The sequence below is a fragment of the Falco biarmicus genome, chromosome 12 (assembly GCF_023638135.1).
Source record: "Falco biarmicus isolate bFalBia1 chromosome 12, bFalBia1.pri, whole genome shotgun sequence".
NCBI classification, from domain to species: Eukaryota; Metazoa; Chordata; class Aves; order Falconiformes; family Falconidae; genus Falco; species Falco biarmicus.
In genome coordinates, this window is record NC_079299.1 from 29,264,028 (window position 1) to 29,282,547 (window position 18,520).

Here is an 18,520-nt window from a genome sequence, read left to right on the forward strand (position 1 = left end):
CTTGTTAAACATTTGTGCTCTGTAACTGCATAAAAGGATGTGTTTGTATGTCTTAAGTACAAGAAGTAGATTTTGTCTACGGGTGTGTACACGCTGACTGTGTGCATTCATGGTAACATGCTGTATTTGGACAGAATAGGAACTTCTCTGAGCTCAGGTCGCACAGCCTAGATTAGATGTAATTGCTTTGAAAAGCACATTGGAAGATTAAGCTGTAGGGTATTTCACACTTGTCAAGTCTAGACTGCAGAATTTACTAATGTCAGATAATGTGGTGTTCCTTGCTATCCCAGTTCAGCTGTAACCACTGCATAGCTTGGGTCACATGGGAAAATAATTTCCCTCCAGAAAACGTTTCAATTTTACTCTATGTTTGCCTGTCTGTAGAGGAGCAACTTTCACATAAGGACAATAATCTTATGTTCATCCAGAAACTTTCTAATAGGCCTTGAATTAATGTCCTTGCTCTCTTCTTTTTTTTTCTTTTTTCTTTTTTTGCTTTGTTGCACTTTGCTTACCAGAAAATGCTAACAGTGGCACTAGTGTGGACCTGATGATCATGATGTCCAACTTTTCTGATAATTAGAACATACTTGGATGTTGCAGCTAGGTTGATCTAGTAAACTGCTGTGGATAAAGGTGTTCCTCACCTGAGCACTTTGTGATGTCTTTGAGCCAGTACTGTTGTTTCTCTGACCCTTAAAGTGAGCTGGGTCAGGGAGCTAAGCTGGCAGAAGATAGTTTCAAAACAGTTTTAAAACTACTGGGCTTTTTTGATAACTCCATTTTTCTACTAATTCAGCCTCTGAACAAGTTTTTGAGCAGGTGCTAGGACTGCCAGTGCTGTATCAGTGGAAGTTTTAGAATGAAAAATGGGATCTGCTCCCTTTGGTGGCAGGTTGTCATGAATCAGCTAGTTGTGATACTGGATGGTCCTTGGAGAATGACACGTGTGTGGATATTGTGGTGGTTTGGGTGTTGGTCTCTGTTTGTGGTTTTGTTTTTTTTTTTTTACCCTTCCCCTTTTGTTTTATTGGAAGGCCCCTTTGCCAGGCATGTGTCTCTTCCTGTTTGGCTTACTGAAGGGACTGAACTTGGCAGTTGTGTTCTTGCCATCTTCAAGACTTGTTCAGCTGCTTCTGTGATTGAAAGAGACCTTCTAGGCAGTGGTTATGTGGCTTGTGCATGTCCCAAAATAACACTTCCTTTTAAGTTCTCACAACACACTGATTTTAGCAGATCCAATAGGCTGCTACCCTTGAACAGTTTCGTGGATGTGTTCTGCTGAAAAATGTTAACTAGGCTATGTGTTGATTTTTGTCAAAGCAGAATGTTGAAATATCTTTGTTCTACTGAGAATTCTTTCTCCTATGGAATGATAAAGAAATGAGCTATTAAATACGGAGCACAAACCACAATACTTTGGTTAAAAAAAAAGTAGAAGATGCCATTTAAGCCAAAAAAAGTGTTAGAGAATGGGATAGCAGCGGCTTTTAAGGAATTAAAGAGTATGGCTTTGTTCAGTGGATAGCAGATCTTAGGAGCCTGCGGCATGATGTGTGAAAACTAGCAAACTTTTTAGGTTGCCTTTTGAGCTGTGGTTGCTTTTTTCTAATGGAGAAGCTTTGGAGCAGAGCAGCTTGTTACCATCTGCTGATCTCAAGGCCAGGTTGATGGTAGCATAGCATTTCAGTTGTAACTAAACAGCATAATACTATTGATGCAGCAAGATGGAAAATAATTAGCTTTGGAGTCAAAAGTCTAAGAACAATACTTGCTTTCAGATACCTCTTTGAAATGCAAGGAGTTGCAACAGTAGGCTTCCCTTGGTGGTTTAGCAGGCAGTTAAAATAGTTTAGCTTCTGGCACTGCAAACCTATTTCCATACTATTTTGAGGGCTTTCATATCTCATTTGTGAATTACTGTAATGCTTCAGCAAAGTGTGTGTATTTTAGCTTTAAAATACTAGGATAGGCCTATGATGATAGACTAATGCTAGTGCTTGGTTAATAGCTCTTACCCAGTGACTGACAGTGGTAATTATTTTGTTAATGACTATTCCTCTGGAGTAGTGTGGCTTGATCCCCATTGATAATGATGAATAGTTTTATTTGTAATCAAAATTACTTGTAGAACAGCTCCTGCCTAGTATGTATCTGATGGCCCAAAGTCTAGACTTAGCATTCTCCAGATTTCATGAGAATGCAGTTACAGACTGTACCTTTTAATCCTGTTGCTCAGGCCTGAAATGAAAAAATAATTGCTAATTCAGGTGACGTCACATGAAAGTCTTAAAATTTAGACTAGTGGCTGGGGGAGAATGAACCATCTTCAACACAAGGCATTCTTCTCGGTGAACTGACAGCTTTCTCTAAAATCTTCAAGACATACATTTTGTCTGCATGAGTCATTGACTGTCTACATTGAAGAAGTGATTGAACCTAGATTTTGAGTTCATGACTCCGAATAGCAAAACATACACCTGTTCTAAAACTGCCCGATGACAAGAAAACGCTTGCCTAGTTTGAAGTGTTTAATTCCTGGTGTTCTCTGATCGATCATCCTGTCAAAGCTATGTTGAAGTAGAACTATTAGTAATCATCTGCTTCATGACTCCAGGTCCCCTGTGCATGCCTTTTCTTGGAGTTGGATGTTCTAGTACAGAATGATTTTAGCTATGTATGTGGTGATGAAAAGCTATTTGGAAAGCCATTGTTTCCATGTCTTCAATCATTGATAGGTTAATGGTGAGGTGGGAGCTGAGGATTAGGTAGCAGAATGGCACTTTGGGCAATATAGCTTGTTACAGTGGTTTGGTATTTTTTTTCTGTGGCGGAGCTGAAAACTCAAATGTTTGTAGAGGAAATAAAACAGAATGAGTGATTTAAATACAGTCTGTGCCCCTACTTGACAAATTAAATTAAACAACAAAAAGCAATAAACTACAATTTATTAGAAGTTCAATAATCCGTAGCATCTGTGTGCTGTAAAGCACAGGAGTCCAAATTGAAGTGCATTTTACTGTGTTGGTGAATGAACTTTGCAAAGCTCTGACCCAGTGTTCCACTTTATAAATACTGTGCAGGGGAATTCCTGTGTTCAGAATGGATCACCTAAGTAAATGGGAGCATCTCTGAACTTTTACATATAGTTCATACAGAAGATGAAGCTTTTGGTTCAATTCTAGCTAACTTGACATTAAAACTGGAATCATGCATAGAAAGCTCTATTTTCTGAGTTCAGTGTTGTATTAATAAAGCATTAGTCAAAGAAGATGGAGGACTCTTGTTTGTATTTTGTCTTGCCATTGTAAACATTTGGCTGAGGTAGTGAGAATATATCTGCCCACTTTGGAGTTGTTAGGTATGGTCTGCAAGCACATAATGGGGGTAGAAAGACATTTCACTGAAGGAGCTCTACAGCAGCATTTCTAAGTACCTACTGCAGTGTATGTCCAGGGTCTGGACAGTGCTGGGTGCCATCTGTCCATCTTCATTCGGCCAAATACACATCGGTGCAGTGCTACCAATGCAACCTTACTCAGAATTTCTTGCAGCCTTTAGGAAGCTGATAGATTGATCTGGTGCAAATTACTACAAGTACACACTAATCCTCAGTCTGTTTTCCTTTTGTTTTATTGAAATAGATTAAGCATAAAGCCATTTCCTACATCTGAAGTAACTCTTGCAGAACTGACACAAAGGTGTGGGTTTTTTCCACATAACATACAAGTCAAGAGGGATGCTTGCCTGACACATGCATATATATGTTCTTTAGAGGTGTTTCTGCTTAAAAACGTGAAGAACCCAAATTTGAAAATACTTACATTTGTGATATCTGACATAGTTGAAAATAAATTCCCAACTTTTCTGCAGGTATTAAAAAATATGTTGTCGGCCTAATTATCAAGACCTCATCTGATCCAACATGTGTAGAAGTAAGTGAATCCTCTTCAGGGGAGGAAGAGGGAGGGGAATATTAGGCATAACCTGACTCTTCTCTTCTCTTCTCCAGAAAGAGAAAGTCTATATTGGGAAACTGAATATGATTCTTGTTCAGGTAGGCTAGAATTCATAGAGTTTTAAATTTTGTTATAAAGTCTTTGGTTTTGCATGCGTATCTAACATATGGGTGCTTCACTTTTCAGATACTGAAACAAGAATGGCCGAAGCACTGGCCAACTTTTATAAGTGATATTGTGGGAGCAAGCAGGACTAGTGAAAGCCTTTGTCAGAACAATATGGTGATCCTTAAACTATTGAGTGAAGAAGTGTTTGATTTTTCCAGTGGCCAGATTACTCAAGTAAAAGCCAAGCATTTGAAAGACAGGCAAGTATATATGTTTAAATCTTAATAATAGATTTTTGTGCTTGCTGCTAAGCAGTTGCTCTCACTTTGAGCTTTTGAGTGAACACCTAGAGCTGACTAGTTTGATTTCTGAGACTGAGTGGGTTATTGATTTTTCTTCAGAGCAGTACTGTTGGGTGATACCAAACTTCATGTACACAGATAGTTCTATCTTATTGCAAGTAGCATCTGTTGACTGATGGTTCCTACCCTTTTAACAGATTGTTTGGCATTCTTTTATTTCTAACCCACAATTTGCAGGAACAGGCTTTGGGCCACTTCAAAATATATATTATTACCATGGAAATGGGTAAAAGCGAGGTGGCTTGTGAATGAATGCCTCCATGGACACTGGTCCTCAGGACCTGTTCTGTGAGCATAGTAATTGTGATTGAAGTAAGTAGGATTGTTTATGGAATGTGGAAATACTTAATTTTTTATTTATTTCTTTACAGCATGTGCAATGAATTCTCTCAGATATTTCAACTGTGTCAGTTTGTGATGGTAAGCCTTAACTACTTTAATGATGACTTAAAAAATTACCCCCCATCATGCCTACCAATGTCATAAACACTAATGGTTGTTTACAGGAAAACTCCCAAAATGCTCCCTTAGTTCACGCAACTTTGGAAACCTTGCTACGATTTCTGAACTGGATTCCTCTGGGATATATATTTGAGACCAAGTTAATCAGCACACTAATATACAAGGTACTTGTGCAAAAAATGACCACTCAAATTTAAATATAAATTGCAAAAAAGCTTAGCATGCAGCTCACTCATAATACTCTTTTTTTTTTTCTTCTCTCAATAGTTCTTAAATGTTCCCATGTTTCGAAATGTCTCTTTGAAGTGCCTCACAGAGATTGCAGGTGTCAGTGTAAGCCAGTATGAAGAACAGTTTGTAACACTCTTTACCCTGACCATGATGCAGTTAAAACAGGTAATGTTTTTTATATAAATCTGTCTCTTTTGACTGTTTCACTTTGCAAAATGAATTTCTGTAGAACCTAGTTCAGTTTACAAGTTCATATTCATTATAGAGCTCTTGATCGGGCAAATACTGTTCTTCAGTGGTATTTATGGCTTGATCAGAAGGTGCTAAGTGTAATTTTGACTAGCTCACAGCTGTATTTCTGCAGTATTGATTTGTTTAATTTAAGAGGTGTTTGAAGACTCGGACTGATGGGGAAAGTTGAGAGATGCAACAAAATGTGTACTGCATGACTCGTAAAACCTAAGCTGAAGTAACTTCTGCAAGTTACTGTTTAGTTTTTGAAACTGATAAAATGTTTGTCTTACAAAGCCATGCCTTAAATATATGTAATTTGGTGATAACCCTCTGAGCAGTTCAGATTCAGTTACGCGAGTTTGTAGTTTTCCTCATTGTATTTGCATCTTAAGCAGACAGGTGAAGAGTTGTTTTCATCTGTTTGCAATCTGTGTCCATCTTGGGAGGTTCTTTAGAACAGGCATGCTTCTTTGAATGCCGCCCTACCCCCGAGTTTCAAGTGGAGCTATAGGTTTTTTATTTACAGTTAAATTTAATAATGTTTTTCCTCAAAACATCAGTTGAACGCCAGGTTGGGTGTTCGACCTGTTTTGTAACTTGCAGGTTTTTAGTATGACTGTTGCATAAGAATTTGATGCCAGCTGTTGCATTCATTGCAAATATTTGACTATTTTTGTAAAATGGAGAGCAATCAAAACCACCCAAACGCTGGCAGCAGCAAAAGTGTCAAACTCTGTTCTCACTGTTCTATAGCTGAATAGCGTTGACATTAAAGAATGTAGTTTCCTACTAGAAGACAGTGTTGAAAAGGGTTTATGTGTGTAATGATAGAATTTAAAAGCCAGTGCATCTCTTAAGAGGTGCCAGAGATCTCTACATGATTACTGAAAAATGTGTTCTGGTATCTTTCAGTCTTCTTTGCCAATTTCCAAATATTAGGGAGGTCTGGCTTGTTGTTTTCACATTGTGATGATGTGATGTTTTGAAACTTAATGTTACTAGGGACAGGTAACACATTTTTGGAACATCTTTTTGCCCCGTGCTAGTTGGAAATGTCTGTGCTAGAGCAGATACTTTCCTTGTTTACAGCTGGTGTTACGAGGGTTGGAAAAAGGTTTAGTTCTTCAGTACTTTTTGTATCTGTTTTGCATTTGCATTTTGCTGTCCATCTTGGGATCAAGTGTGAAATGAAGGAGCTGTAAGACCTACTTAAGAAGGCAAAGAGTAGATATAGTGAAAAGCGGAAGGGCTTTTTTGCCAAAAGAGCAAAATACTTGTTAATACGTGGTAGTTCTAGTTCTGTATAAAAAGGGAAATTCTTGATTATGTCTGTATTGTTTTTATTAGATGCTTCCTCTAAATACCAATATCAGACTTGCATACTCAAATGGAAAAGATGATGAACAGAACTTCATTCAGAATCTCAGTTTGTTTCTCTGCACCTTCCTCAAGGAGCATGGTCAACTTATAGAAAAGAGATTAAATCTGAGGGAAACATTAATGGAGGTAAGTTTCTCAGTTTATCCGGTTTAAAAAATGTAGCAAGTGTTTCCATACTCAAAGATATGATACTAACTATAACTTCTAGCTCATGGTACTTAAAGAGAGTAAGAGGGGAAGAAAATAGTCCTGTTTCTTTCATGTAATTGGCAAATTGCATGAATACAAAAACCCCTTTCAAAGTTCTTGTTTTACTTAGTGTGCCTCAATGGCATTCTATTTTCAGTGATCCTACATTAATACAATGTCTGAAGACATAAGTCTCTGTCTCCTCCATCTTCTTACTTGCTCCTCCTTGAAAGTGTTAAATGTTGCTTAAAAATAAATTGATACATTGTTTTTCCATGGGCCTTTACATACTGTATTTTTCTGCTCAACTCTTGTATACAGGAGGTGCTTCTGTGACTTTCATCAGTCTGTGAGAAGCAGCTCAGTTAACGTTTTTATTCAGCATCCAGAGCTGTTTTCTAGGGTAGAGCACATGCATGTTTTCTGGGGTACAACATGTTCAGTGCTTCCATCCTGGTATAGCTTCTTGCCCCATGTACCATATCCCATAAGTTTAACTGAAAGGCTTTGAATGTAATCCTCAAGGATGCTACTGTTTCTATGTAATAAAGACTATGTATGCCAGTAATGATTAATGGTAGAGCTTTACCAAATGACTCTGTGTGCTTTACTGTAGTATTACTGGTCTTGGAGGAGGGCCTGCAGGCCGCAGTTGTTAGCTGTTTCACAGTAGTTGCTGAGAATAAGATTTACAATTATCCTTCCTCTCTGCTTGTTCCTCTTTCTTGGAGACTGCTGCATTCTTTTCAATTTTGACAGTAAAGTTTAACTTCACTGTCAAAACCTCTGGGATCTGTGGAAATTATTAGAAATTCAGCTGAGAATGAAGGGTTGGAATGGCTTAAATTCTGTATGACTGCTGAACACTGAAAGCACTAGCTCATCCTATAGTGGGCCTAGATCACAAAATCAGGGTTTTACAGTTGTGGGTGTTTTTTTTTAATTGTGAATAAAAATTTTGCTGAGGATGAGCTGTTCTGTGGTGACTTTTTTGCTAGCTCCCTCCCACTGCTGAGCTCCAAGGGGATGAAACTGGCTCCAAAGCCCCTTGAAGCACCACTTCATGTGCCCAGAATCAAGCCCTGTGCAGGTATGGAGGCGATAGGGTGAGGAACTGCCCTGAGACAGAGGTAGAGAAACAATACCGCAGTTTAAACCTGGAGACCAGGTTCCACTGGGGGGCGGGAAGTACACCTTGCAGATGGATTAGCCGTAACCTAACGTGTCCATCTCAACTCTAGTCTGTTTTCCAGATAGTATTCTCAATACATTTCTTCTGGAGGAAGCCCTCCACAAAAAAAAAGTATATAGATAAGTTGGTTGTAAATATCAAACTGTAGCTCGTTTAGAAGTTGGACTAAGAGGAATATCACTTCTTATTTTAAAAAGAGCAACAATCAACAGTTCCCAAGTAATTCCTGAACCTGGAAGTAGTAAGTTTTGAAAAGAACTGCGAATGGGGGTAGAGCACAACTCGTTTCTATTTAGGTTGAGATTTCATTAAGAAGGCCTGTGTAAACAGCTGAAACTGTTGCATGTCCTGTGCAGCTGTGTGTAAGTTGGAATGCAGTTTTTAGGTAGTAGCATCCTCTCTTTTCCGGCATAACCATGTTAAATTCTTTAAAACACACATTCATAAAACTCAGTTCTGGATAACTGTTTCGTAGGATGATGAAATGTTTAAGAAAGTATTAGGCTGGCCTGAAATGGTTGCAAACTTCACTTCTGTAAGTTCCAGGGTAACAGAACGTGGTTACGCAGCTACTTCAAAAAGCCCCATGTTACTCTTACCTATTTATTCCTGCACTTCGGATGTAACAGATCTTCTGAAATTGTTCCATGAACTTGTAAAGGAAGTTATGCAATTTATTGAAATCACCAAGAAAAATTGATGCGTATAACACTAATACATGGTTGTTTTGGTATATGCAGATGCTGAATCATGTCTTTACCATCCAAAATGCTATGAGTTGCTGTAGTACCTAAGCTATGAAAATGTCTTCAGACTTTGTAATTCTGTTCTGTTTGTTTGTTAGTGGGCTATTGCTTTGATATCTTGCACCAGGGGACTGAAAAATAAGCTAGGCAAAAGGTGTTTGGCTGTGTAGTTCTAATTTCTACAGTTGGTATCTCAGCCTGTCAGAATTGCATCAGTGGCCTTCCATTCTCAGTCTGCTGTGGCTGTTCTGGCAGTAAAGAAACAGAAGATGTTGTGTTATATGACTTCTGTGGAAAGTGAGCGAGTGGTATGGCTTTGATGGTTGCCTTCAGTTCTTCTGGGTATAAGGACAAAGTAGCAGTAATAGTCTGGAGAACAGCATTCATTGAAACTAGCTATTGAAGGTTTTTTGTGGGCTTTAAACCAAAATGCCTTGCAGATGCTTCAGAGGCTGTGAGTTTGATAGTTTAGACTGATTTGGCTACGGCATTTTTTAAGATGTCCTCAGGCTACGTCAGACTAAAGAATTGATATGCACTTTGAAAATGATGGTAATTGACAGGGTACTTTGTTTTTGAGTTGCTGTGCTGGTTGGACCTCTGGCATTTTAAGTAATGTAACTGCAATGTTAATGCCCTCTTTTTCCTAACTTTATGTCAGTTTGGCATTTTATCAGTATTTGGATAACCGAACGTAAAGCAATGTGGTTTTATCTGCAGGAATAATCAATAATGAGATATTTAAACCACACTTTTCTAGGCTCTTCATTATATGTTATTGGTGTCAGAAGTTGAAGAAACAGAAATTTTCAAGATTTGTCTTGAATATTGGAATCATTTAGCTGCTGAGCTGTACAGGGAAAGTCCATTTTCAACATCGGCTTCTCCATTGCTTTCGGGAAGTCAACACTTCGATGTTCCTCCAAGGAGGCAGCTTTATTTGCCTGTATTGTCCAAGGTAATCCATGCTTAAGTAACTGGACTTCAAGGATTTAGATACTGTTCCTGAACGATTTTTCTTCATGTAAGGAGTGACATAAGAAAACTTTTCTTGCTTTGGGTAGTTGGTAATTGGTTCAACTCCAGTTATTTAATGTGCTGCAGTTGTAAAAATACTTTAAGATGACACCAGTATATGACAGCAGTATTAATACTGTGTTTCAGTTTTTAAGATACTTACTATGAATTTAGACCTCATTTTTTTAAGAAATAAATCTGTATTGAACTGTTCGCTTAAACAGATAAAGGCTGGAGTGTTTCAGTTGGAGGGGAAAAAAACAAAACTGTATGGAAAAAGTGATGGTGGTGAACTACTCAGCTTGTTCATAGTGAGAGAAATTAGCAGGCTCTGTTCTTACTGGCTTTTTGGATAATGTGTGTCTATAGAATTAGTGAGCTGATCTCATGAAGTGCTGGATATACCCTTCACATGGGTCACACTACCTGACAAGAGTGCTCTGGAAACACCTGTGGAGCTATTGTGTATATTTTCATGTTACAGTTCAATTCAACTTCCTTTGCAACATACAGGTTCGATTGCTAATGGTTAGCCGTATGGCTAAACCTGAAGAAGTCCTAGTTGTGGAAAATGACCAAGGGGAAGTAGTACGAGAATTCATGAAGGATACAGATTCCATAAACTTGTATAAAAATATGAGGGAAACATTGGGTAAGTGTACTAGCTGGCATTTTTTTATGCTGTAGGTCTCTGTAGCTGCATCAGCAGCATGTATTTTATGGAATGTTAGCTTACGATCTGAATTACTGTGTGGGTAAAATGATTATCAGTGAGGAGTAGTATGCATACTTGAAAGAGAGGAGACGGCGTTGGTCTGAAGTTTTCAATTTTAAGCGTGTGTAGTGTTGTATAACTTAAGTAGTAATACAATAACTTTCTGTCCCTTGCCTTTTCCTATAGAACGCCTTTTGATGATCCTTTACCAAAATTCTTCCAATTCAACAAAACCTTAGTTTTCTCAGAAAGCTGTTACATAGGAGGGGTTGTTCTGAAGTGGGCTTGCTGGCTGTTACTCCTTGTAGTTGTAGTCTTGTGTAAACCAAGCAGCCCTCCAGAAAAATTATTTCTTCCTTCAATAGATCTGAATACTTTTGGGTTTTTTATAGTATTCCTAAGCAAAACACAAAATTCCAGCCTGAACTTAAGCTTCAAAAATCTTCTCCAAAGTTAGTGCTGAGATTTTATAATGACCTTGCTTAAAAGTATAAAAGTTGCAATTAATTGCATATCATGTAGAAAAAAAAAAACCCCAAACCAAAGGTTGTGAGCACCCTGAAGAACACCAGGGTTGGTATTTCTGTACCATTTAATGTGGCAAGTAGGTTTCATTTTTACAGTGTGTATGCTATTATTTTCAGAAGTCTCATGTTCAACTGTAACCGCTTTATCGGTGAATTGATAGACCCTATGTATTTTAGTGATAACTTAAAGATTTTTGAGGCAGGAAAAAAAATTCAGCGTCCCAACTGCAACTTGAGGGAGTGGGGGGATTAGAATTATTACATATATTTAGGACATCAAACCTTCAATACTAAATGTATCAAATTCTATCAAATGCAAATGCTTTAAGGGAACACTGAGTGTTTACTAACAGAGTTATGAACTAGGGGTGTGGAGGGGCGAACTGCATGAGGCAGTGTGGGTTTCGATTTTTCTTTTTTATTCTTACCTTTGTACTTGTGATGTAGGTAACGGCCAGCATTAGATTAATTGTTCTAATATCTTTTCATATGGAACATGAAAACCATTTTTTGATTTATTGGATTAAATGTTTGGTTTATTGTATTGAAATTATTAGTTATGTCCTGAGCCTTAGTTATATTTCCAGATACAGGATTATTTATATGGAAATGCACATTCAGTTTGGGTGTGAATTCTGGTTTTAACTATTGCTTGTAATGTATTACCTTTAAGATTCACTTTAAAAAAAAAAAAAAGTGAGCATGTGGTGGAAGCTGTGTTTCGTGGCACAGTAAAAATCTATTTGTGAATCTGGCCTTACATTGCTTTTGACTTCCTGGGTTTTAGAATTTTGTTAGAAACACTAATCCTATTAGGGGCTGATGCAAGTGTCTTGATTTGGGATACTTGAATCTTTCTACCTAGACTTGTTCAGGAGTACCACCTCCACTTTAATGGTGGGTTATTGCAACCAGCAGACTTAATGGCATTGAAATAAAGAGCAGAAGAAAACTGCTTGACTTCTTACACACTGATAGTGACCCCCATAGGTAGTCGGCCCCACATTCCCTAGAGGCCTTCAGTATGTATGCCTTTTGTTAATTATAACTTAGCAACTTTACTGACTGGACTTTTCACATTCTAGCATGTGGTGTTTTGCTGAGATCCCTTAGTGCAACCATAGATGATTGGTAGAGTTTATTGTTCATTGTTAGAATACAGTTTTAACAAATTTGTGTTTAAATTTTTAGCTCCTTCTGTCATAAGTTCAGGAAAGAAGCATTGTGCTTACCTAACAATTTGGTTGTCTTTTTCTTAAAACAAACCTAACTTTGCCTATGGAGTTGCGATCCAGGTTGTTGCTTTAAAATGTGCCTGTTTAATGTTGATGTCTTTCAGTTTATCTTACACATCTGGACTACGCAGATACAGAACGAATTATGACTGAAAAACTTCACAATCAAGTGAATGGAACAGAATGGTCATGGAAAAATTTAAATACCCTGTGTTGGGCTATAGGCTCAATCAGTGGCGCAATGCATGAAGAAGATGAAAAGAGATTCCTTGTTACAGTAATTAAGGTATCATGGTGCAAAACTGACAGCTTTGTCACGCTTCATAGCTCATGCTCAAGAAACTTAAGTTTACCAAAATGCTGTTCTATGTTCTTAGTAAGCTACCTTGTACAGCAAGCAAGTTGATAAGAATAAATTAATGGGAAATATTATATCCTGAATTTAAGGGTGATAAATTCATTAGCCATGAACAATGCATTAGTCCAGATTGCCTTTTCACAGTGAAAATTTCAGGGATAAAATTTAGTTTATGATGAAGTGTTTTTCTTTGAGAATGCAGAAGAGATGGAAAGGGATTACTAATGAAATAAAGGAGAGTGGCAAAACAACTCACATTTTTAACTAGCCAGCACCCTGCTGTTTTCTGTATATATTCATTGATCAAACCAACTCTTTGGTAAATACACACATGGAAAGAGTGCAGGAACAAAACATTTTTCCAAGAGTAATGGACCTTACTTTATGCAAATTTATACCGAACATTTAGTTCAATTTCTTGTATTTGATGTAGAGTCTATATTTTTATTGATACCAGCTACTTGGTCAGTGCTCAATACTGTGAGGCTAAGTCTCCCCTGCAGAAATCTTTAGTTATATTTAAAATGGAGTTTCTGTAGTTGAAAACAGGGTGTTCCTGGTTTGGCTGAAACTTAAAATTACTCTATCACCCCAGTTTTAACCCACTTTTTTTTTTTTTTTTTTTTTTTTTTTTTGGCAGGAGGAGGGAGGTGTGGGGGTGTGTGGTATTTGGACTTCGAACTTCATGATGACAACCACTTTCCTTTAATATAGCTCCTTGTAGGATTTTATACTTGTAGTGCTTTTAATTGAACTGGAGGAAGTTGGAAACTAAAGAATACATTATGTTGTAGGATCTTCTGGGACTCTGTGAACAAAAGCGTGGAAAAGACAATAAAGCCATTATTGCATCAAATATAATGTATATAGTAGGTCAATACCCACGGTTTTTGAGAGCTCACTGGAAGTTTTTGAAGACAGTAGTCAACAAGCTGTTTGAATTTATGCATGGTAATTATCTGTTTTTCACTTGCTGTTTTAATTATTAAAAAAAATAAATGCCCATACATGGACAGGTATGGGGGAAAAATACAAAGCAGTAACTGACTTGATTTAATTTAGAAACCCATGATGGCGTCCAGGATATGGCTTGTGATACCTTCATAAAAATAGCACAGAAATGCCGCCGACATTTTGTCCAGGTGCAAGTGGGAGAGGTCATGCCGTTTATTGATGAAATCTTGAACAATATTAATACAATTATCTGTGACCTTCAGCCACAACAGGTATGTTTAGTTCAGCATTGTGGATAATTCCTAAAGACTAATGGAAAGTTATTTCCTGTTGACACGTAGTAGTGGTTTTCAAGGCTTGAATTGTATTCCTTAGTTTGTTGTTAAGTGACAGTGTAATGGTATAAATAGTGTGATCATTACAGTTGCATTACTGGGTCTCAATTATATTAAGATATACCCAATATTGAGATATTCCAATATTTGGAAGGAGAATTGAAGTGCATTTAGTTGAAATTTTAAATTCTGGACTGTTTTAAAAAGGGAATAAGACACTGAATCCTGTGTTTTCTGGTTCTGCTTTGGGAGTGAGTAATACTCTACTACAGTAGTGTACCTGTAGCTCTTGTATTTTGAAGGGAGGGGTGGGGAACTATCCAAAAGCTTCTGCATCTGGGAAGGGCACAGCTCAGGAATGAGAGAGCAGTGTGTGATGCACCCTGAGATGTCGCCGTAATGGCTGTCCACTTGGGGCCTAGTGGATCTGACATCTGGGAAGAGTTGCTTAGAGTGATGTAATCCAGTCCACAGTTAAAATGCATCTAGTAATATTTAGGTAAGAGTTAAGTAGCATATGTTTGAGCTGCCTCACTTCAGGATATGACTGCAAATTTAAAAAGACTGTGGAATGTATGTCGTAGTGTTTGAGCGAAAGGAGATGGAGCTTTGTTCTGTACACAATGAAAGTAAGGAAAGAATGGAGAAGAACCCTTGAAAGTCAGAAGGGGAAAATGGTATTTAGACAGTGAAACACATTTTCAGTCTCTAGTGTATATATAGTTCAGAACAGTGTAAAATGTTCCTTACTCCTTTTTAACCTTCCTGTTTGACTTGTTCCAATCAGGTGCATACATTTTATGAAGCAGTAGGGTATATGATTGGGGCACAGACAGACCAGACTGTGCAGGAGCATCTGATAGAAAAATACATGTTGCTACCGAATCAAGTGTGGGACAGCATAATTCAACAGGCAACAAAAGTAAGCTCATAAATTTTAAGTGTGTTCTGTGTTGAGGTAAAGAAAAACTGCTAAATGCTTCTCTCACCCTGGGTTTATTTTTTACTGTTATTATTGTATGTAGCTGTGGTGGACTTCATTAACTGATGGCTGAAATAGTGGTTGACATGACAGTAAGAGTCCTGTTTTGAGAGAGGAGACAAAGCACAAAATAAATGCTAGTTTTAATCTGATTTAAAGGACAATTTTATGTTGCTGTATGGGATATTTTTTAATAGTTTTTTCTAAGGCTCCCTTTCACCTACCTTTAGAAGTGTGTTTTCTTTCTGAAAAACAGAAAAGTTAAAGTGCTAAAAATAAGGTTCACTCTTCCTCCTTTCTCTTCCATCATTCTCTTAAAGTACATCTTTATTTCTTAATTTTATCCTCCATTTCTTTCAGTCTTTTCAACATACTTTATGCATTAAAGAACAACAGTTTTGCACTGCACAAGAGATCAGTCTGTTTGGAGTTAAGAACCTGAAATTTAGGCAAGGTTGAGTTAGGGTTTCTTACTCTGGCTTCCCGCTTAATACAAGAACACACTGCCTTGCCTTTGGACCACTCGCTGTGTGGCTTTACCTTCTTAATCTCTCCTTCATAGCTTTTTTTTTTTCTTCCTTCAATTAGAATAATGCTTGTACCACTGCAGCAAAAATATTTCTGCAGAAGAGCAGAATTAAATCAATTGAAGCTTTATCCTGACTCCAAAGTGGTGGCAAGTGCCATGAAGTAAACAGCAGTATATGTAAAGTCTGTATGTAAATTTCAGTGACACGTTCTTTAATGCAGTGTGCAAAATAATTGAACCTTACACTTTCACGTTGAAAGCTAAAGAGCAGTTTTATTCACTAAAAAAAATGGACTCTTAATTTTCTTTTTTAACAGAATGTTGATATTCTAAAGGATCCTGAAACAGTTAAGCAGCTTGGTAGTATTCTGAAAACCAATGTAAGAGCATGTAAAGCAGTTGGCCACCCCTTTGTGATTCAGCTTGGAAGAATTTATTTAGATATGCTGAATGTGTACAAGTGCCTAAGTGAAAACATTTCTGCAGCTATTCAGGCTAACGGTAAGAAAGTCCATGTTCTTCCTGAAAATGGGGGGCAGCAGTGTCTGTCATCAGGTTTCCAAGTACATTCCAATTTGGGTAATGTTATAGTGTGTATCAGGAAAGTGGAGAATGACCGAAAGTGCTTGCCTAGATTTTTTTAACCAGATACTTTATTCAAACTCCTGATTTTAAAGGGATGAAAAAACACCTATAAATGAGAAAGTTTAGGAAAGGTGCAAACAGCGTAGATGCATACTTGGAATTAATAGGCATCTTGCTGAGACAAAGTTGTAGCATGTGTTCTTTTAGCTTACTCTAACTTTGAGTATTAAAATACAATCTTTAAATAGAATCTCACTCTTTTTTTTTTTTTCCAAAAGATGTTGGCATAGTGTTGGTATCATACTGTGCTACCAAATAGCTCTGTTACAGAAATGTAACTGTAGTGAAGATGCCTGAAGGTCGTGATAAACCAGGCCTGCAGTCACTGAGAAGGAATTGCCAATTGCCTAACCTACTATTCTTACTAGATAAATTAGGGCCTATGGTAGCTCAGTTGAATGTGCTTCTGCACTCGTTCATTAAAAGACAAAATGAGTCATGGAATTGTGTGTTATGCTTCATTTTCTTGCCAGTGCAAATGATGATATTTGGAAATAGGAATGTTGAATAAAACTTGTAACTGAGCAGCTGGTTTACCTTGAAGCAGCTTCTCAGAATCCTGAATAAAACCGGCTTAGAAATCATTACATTTTGATTCTTTCCCTGTTGGAAACAGTGAAGTTGCCCGAGTTGCTACTTGATTAGCAACTACTGTGATGGCAGTTGCCTCAGAGTCTGTTTTTACAACTGGTTCCGTCTTGCCAGAGATGGCTCTGAAGCTGGCACGAGCAATCCCACCTTAGGTTTCCGTGTGCACGTACTGTAATGGTTGTATGGCTGTGTGTTAGGTCAGGTTTTGCTGATAAGACTACATTGATGTGGGGGTAAGAAACAAAACTAAGGACAGGGCATTTTAAGAAGGGTAAGTGTGGACTTTTACACATGAAGACAATTGAAAGGGTTATTTCTCTTAGATGAAATCAGGAGCTTTCTTGTTCTCCCCCCATCACTTACTGAGAACCAGATATAAGCTCAGTCCATGTAGTTAAGTGAATACGTGTGATTTCCCTTACTTGAAAAGTAAGTTGTAGCTGTTTTCAAATTCTTTAAGTAGGGTATTGTCAGTAATTTTGCAATGCTGAGTGGCAGTTTTGACCTGTGGAGCTAGAATAGGAAGGTAGGGGTGTTTTTGGTTTGTGGGTGTGTGTGGGGTTTTTTTGGTTTTTTTTTTTTTTTTTGTTTTTTTTTTCCACAATATGTAAATAGATTTTAAGTAGTCTTTGTAGTTTGGATATAAAAATAAACATTCTCTGGTTTGTAATACCAATTTAAGTTAATATTTTTGTTACACCTTACCTGGTTAACTGAAGCTTTAAAACTTTCAGGTGAAATGGTAACAAAGCAGCCCTTGATTAGAAGTATGAGGACTGTAAAAAGGGAAACTTTAAAATTAATTTCTGGCTGGGTGAGCAGGTCCAGTGATCCTCAGATGGTAAGTAGATTTATTTTATACAAATAACTTGCAAGACAGAATTAGGATGAACTCTGGTTTTTGTTCTGTTGTTAACTGACTGAGTGAGTTGGTCACAGGAACTTGCTGCAGGAGGTTTGTAAAATAGAAAGTACGATCATAGAGAGGTAGGCCTGAGCTATGATTGAGATGCTTCCGTTAATTTTAGCTGGGAGTAATCTTAAAGGGAATCTGAGGAGGTCTAAAGGGAACCCTATGGGAAGCCCTGCTGCCTGAATACAGAGGGTGAGGAGTTAATGGAAGTGTAATGTAGTTGAGCTTCCCAGGGAAAAAGTATTGCCTGTAACTAAACAATGAACTTCACTATAAACTGCATGCTAGAGACCATGTTTGGTAACTGCATTGTTATAACCATGGCTTACTCTTTCTATTAGGTGGCTGAAAACTTTGTTCCTCCCTTGTTGGATGCAGTTCTCATTGATTACCAGAGAAATGTTCCAGCTGCTAGAGAACCTGAAGTACTTAGTACTATGGCTATCATTGTCAACAAACTGGGTGGACACATTACTGCTGAAATACCTCAGATATTTGATGCTGTTTTTGAGTGCACATTAAACATGATCAACAAGGTATTTATATTTAAACTTTGGATAAGGCATTTCCCTAGTAACTGAAGACAAAGGAGTTTTATAAGAGTACTAGTCCTGGCTGTTGGTACATCTGTAAGTGAAAGATAATCTTTTGCAATGAAGGGAGGCAGTACGTAGCGAGTAGAGTAATTGCACAACTTTCATCTTACAGCAATTAAGTAGGAGTTCATGCCTGCTTTCATTTCCATATGTGGTGGTGTCTTGTGGGTGAGCTCCCTGTTTTTTTGCAGTCACCAAGTGCATTTGTGACACTTGAAATTTCTGCTCAAATGAACATACTTGTTTTGAAGTGTGGC

At 37.7% G+C, this 18,520-nt stretch overlaps 1 protein-coding gene across 9 annotated transcripts in view; it reads left to right on the plus strand.

Moving 5' to 3' along the window:
* XPO1 (exportin 1) overlaps nucleotides 1–18,520 on the plus strand; it is a 39,923-nt gene that overhangs the window by 17,008 nt on the left and 4,395 nt on the right. For all 9 annotated transcript variants that reach the window (XM_056357187.1, XM_056357188.1, XM_056357194.1 and 6 more), the window contains 16 exons: nucleotides 3,877–3,938; nucleotides 4,016–4,060; nucleotides 4,149–4,330; nucleotides 4,804–4,852; nucleotides 4,939–5,058; nucleotides 5,162–5,290; nucleotides 6,707–6,865; nucleotides 9,627–9,824; nucleotides 10,397–10,535; nucleotides 12,465–12,646; nucleotides 13,513–13,669; nucleotides 13,781–13,944; nucleotides 14,795–14,929; nucleotides 15,836–16,019; nucleotides 17,489–17,595; nucleotides 18,009–18,203. In XM_056357187.1, coding sequence (XP_056213162.1) covers nucleotides 3,877–3,938; nucleotides 4,016–4,060; nucleotides 4,149–4,330; nucleotides 4,804–4,852; nucleotides 4,939–5,058; nucleotides 5,162–5,290; nucleotides 6,707–6,865; nucleotides 9,627–9,824; nucleotides 10,397–10,535; nucleotides 12,465–12,646; nucleotides 13,513–13,669; nucleotides 13,781–13,944; nucleotides 14,795–14,929; nucleotides 15,836–16,019; nucleotides 17,489–17,595; nucleotides 18,009–18,203 — 2,207 coding nt within the window. The remainder of the gene's footprint in view (nucleotides 1–3,876; nucleotides 3,939–4,015; nucleotides 4,061–4,148; nucleotides 4,331–4,803; nucleotides 4,853–4,938; nucleotides 5,059–5,161; nucleotides 5,291–6,706; nucleotides 6,866–9,626; nucleotides 9,825–10,396; nucleotides 10,536–12,464; nucleotides 12,647–13,512; nucleotides 13,670–13,780; nucleotides 13,945–14,794; nucleotides 14,930–15,835; nucleotides 16,020–17,488; nucleotides 17,596–18,008; nucleotides 18,204–18,520) is intronic.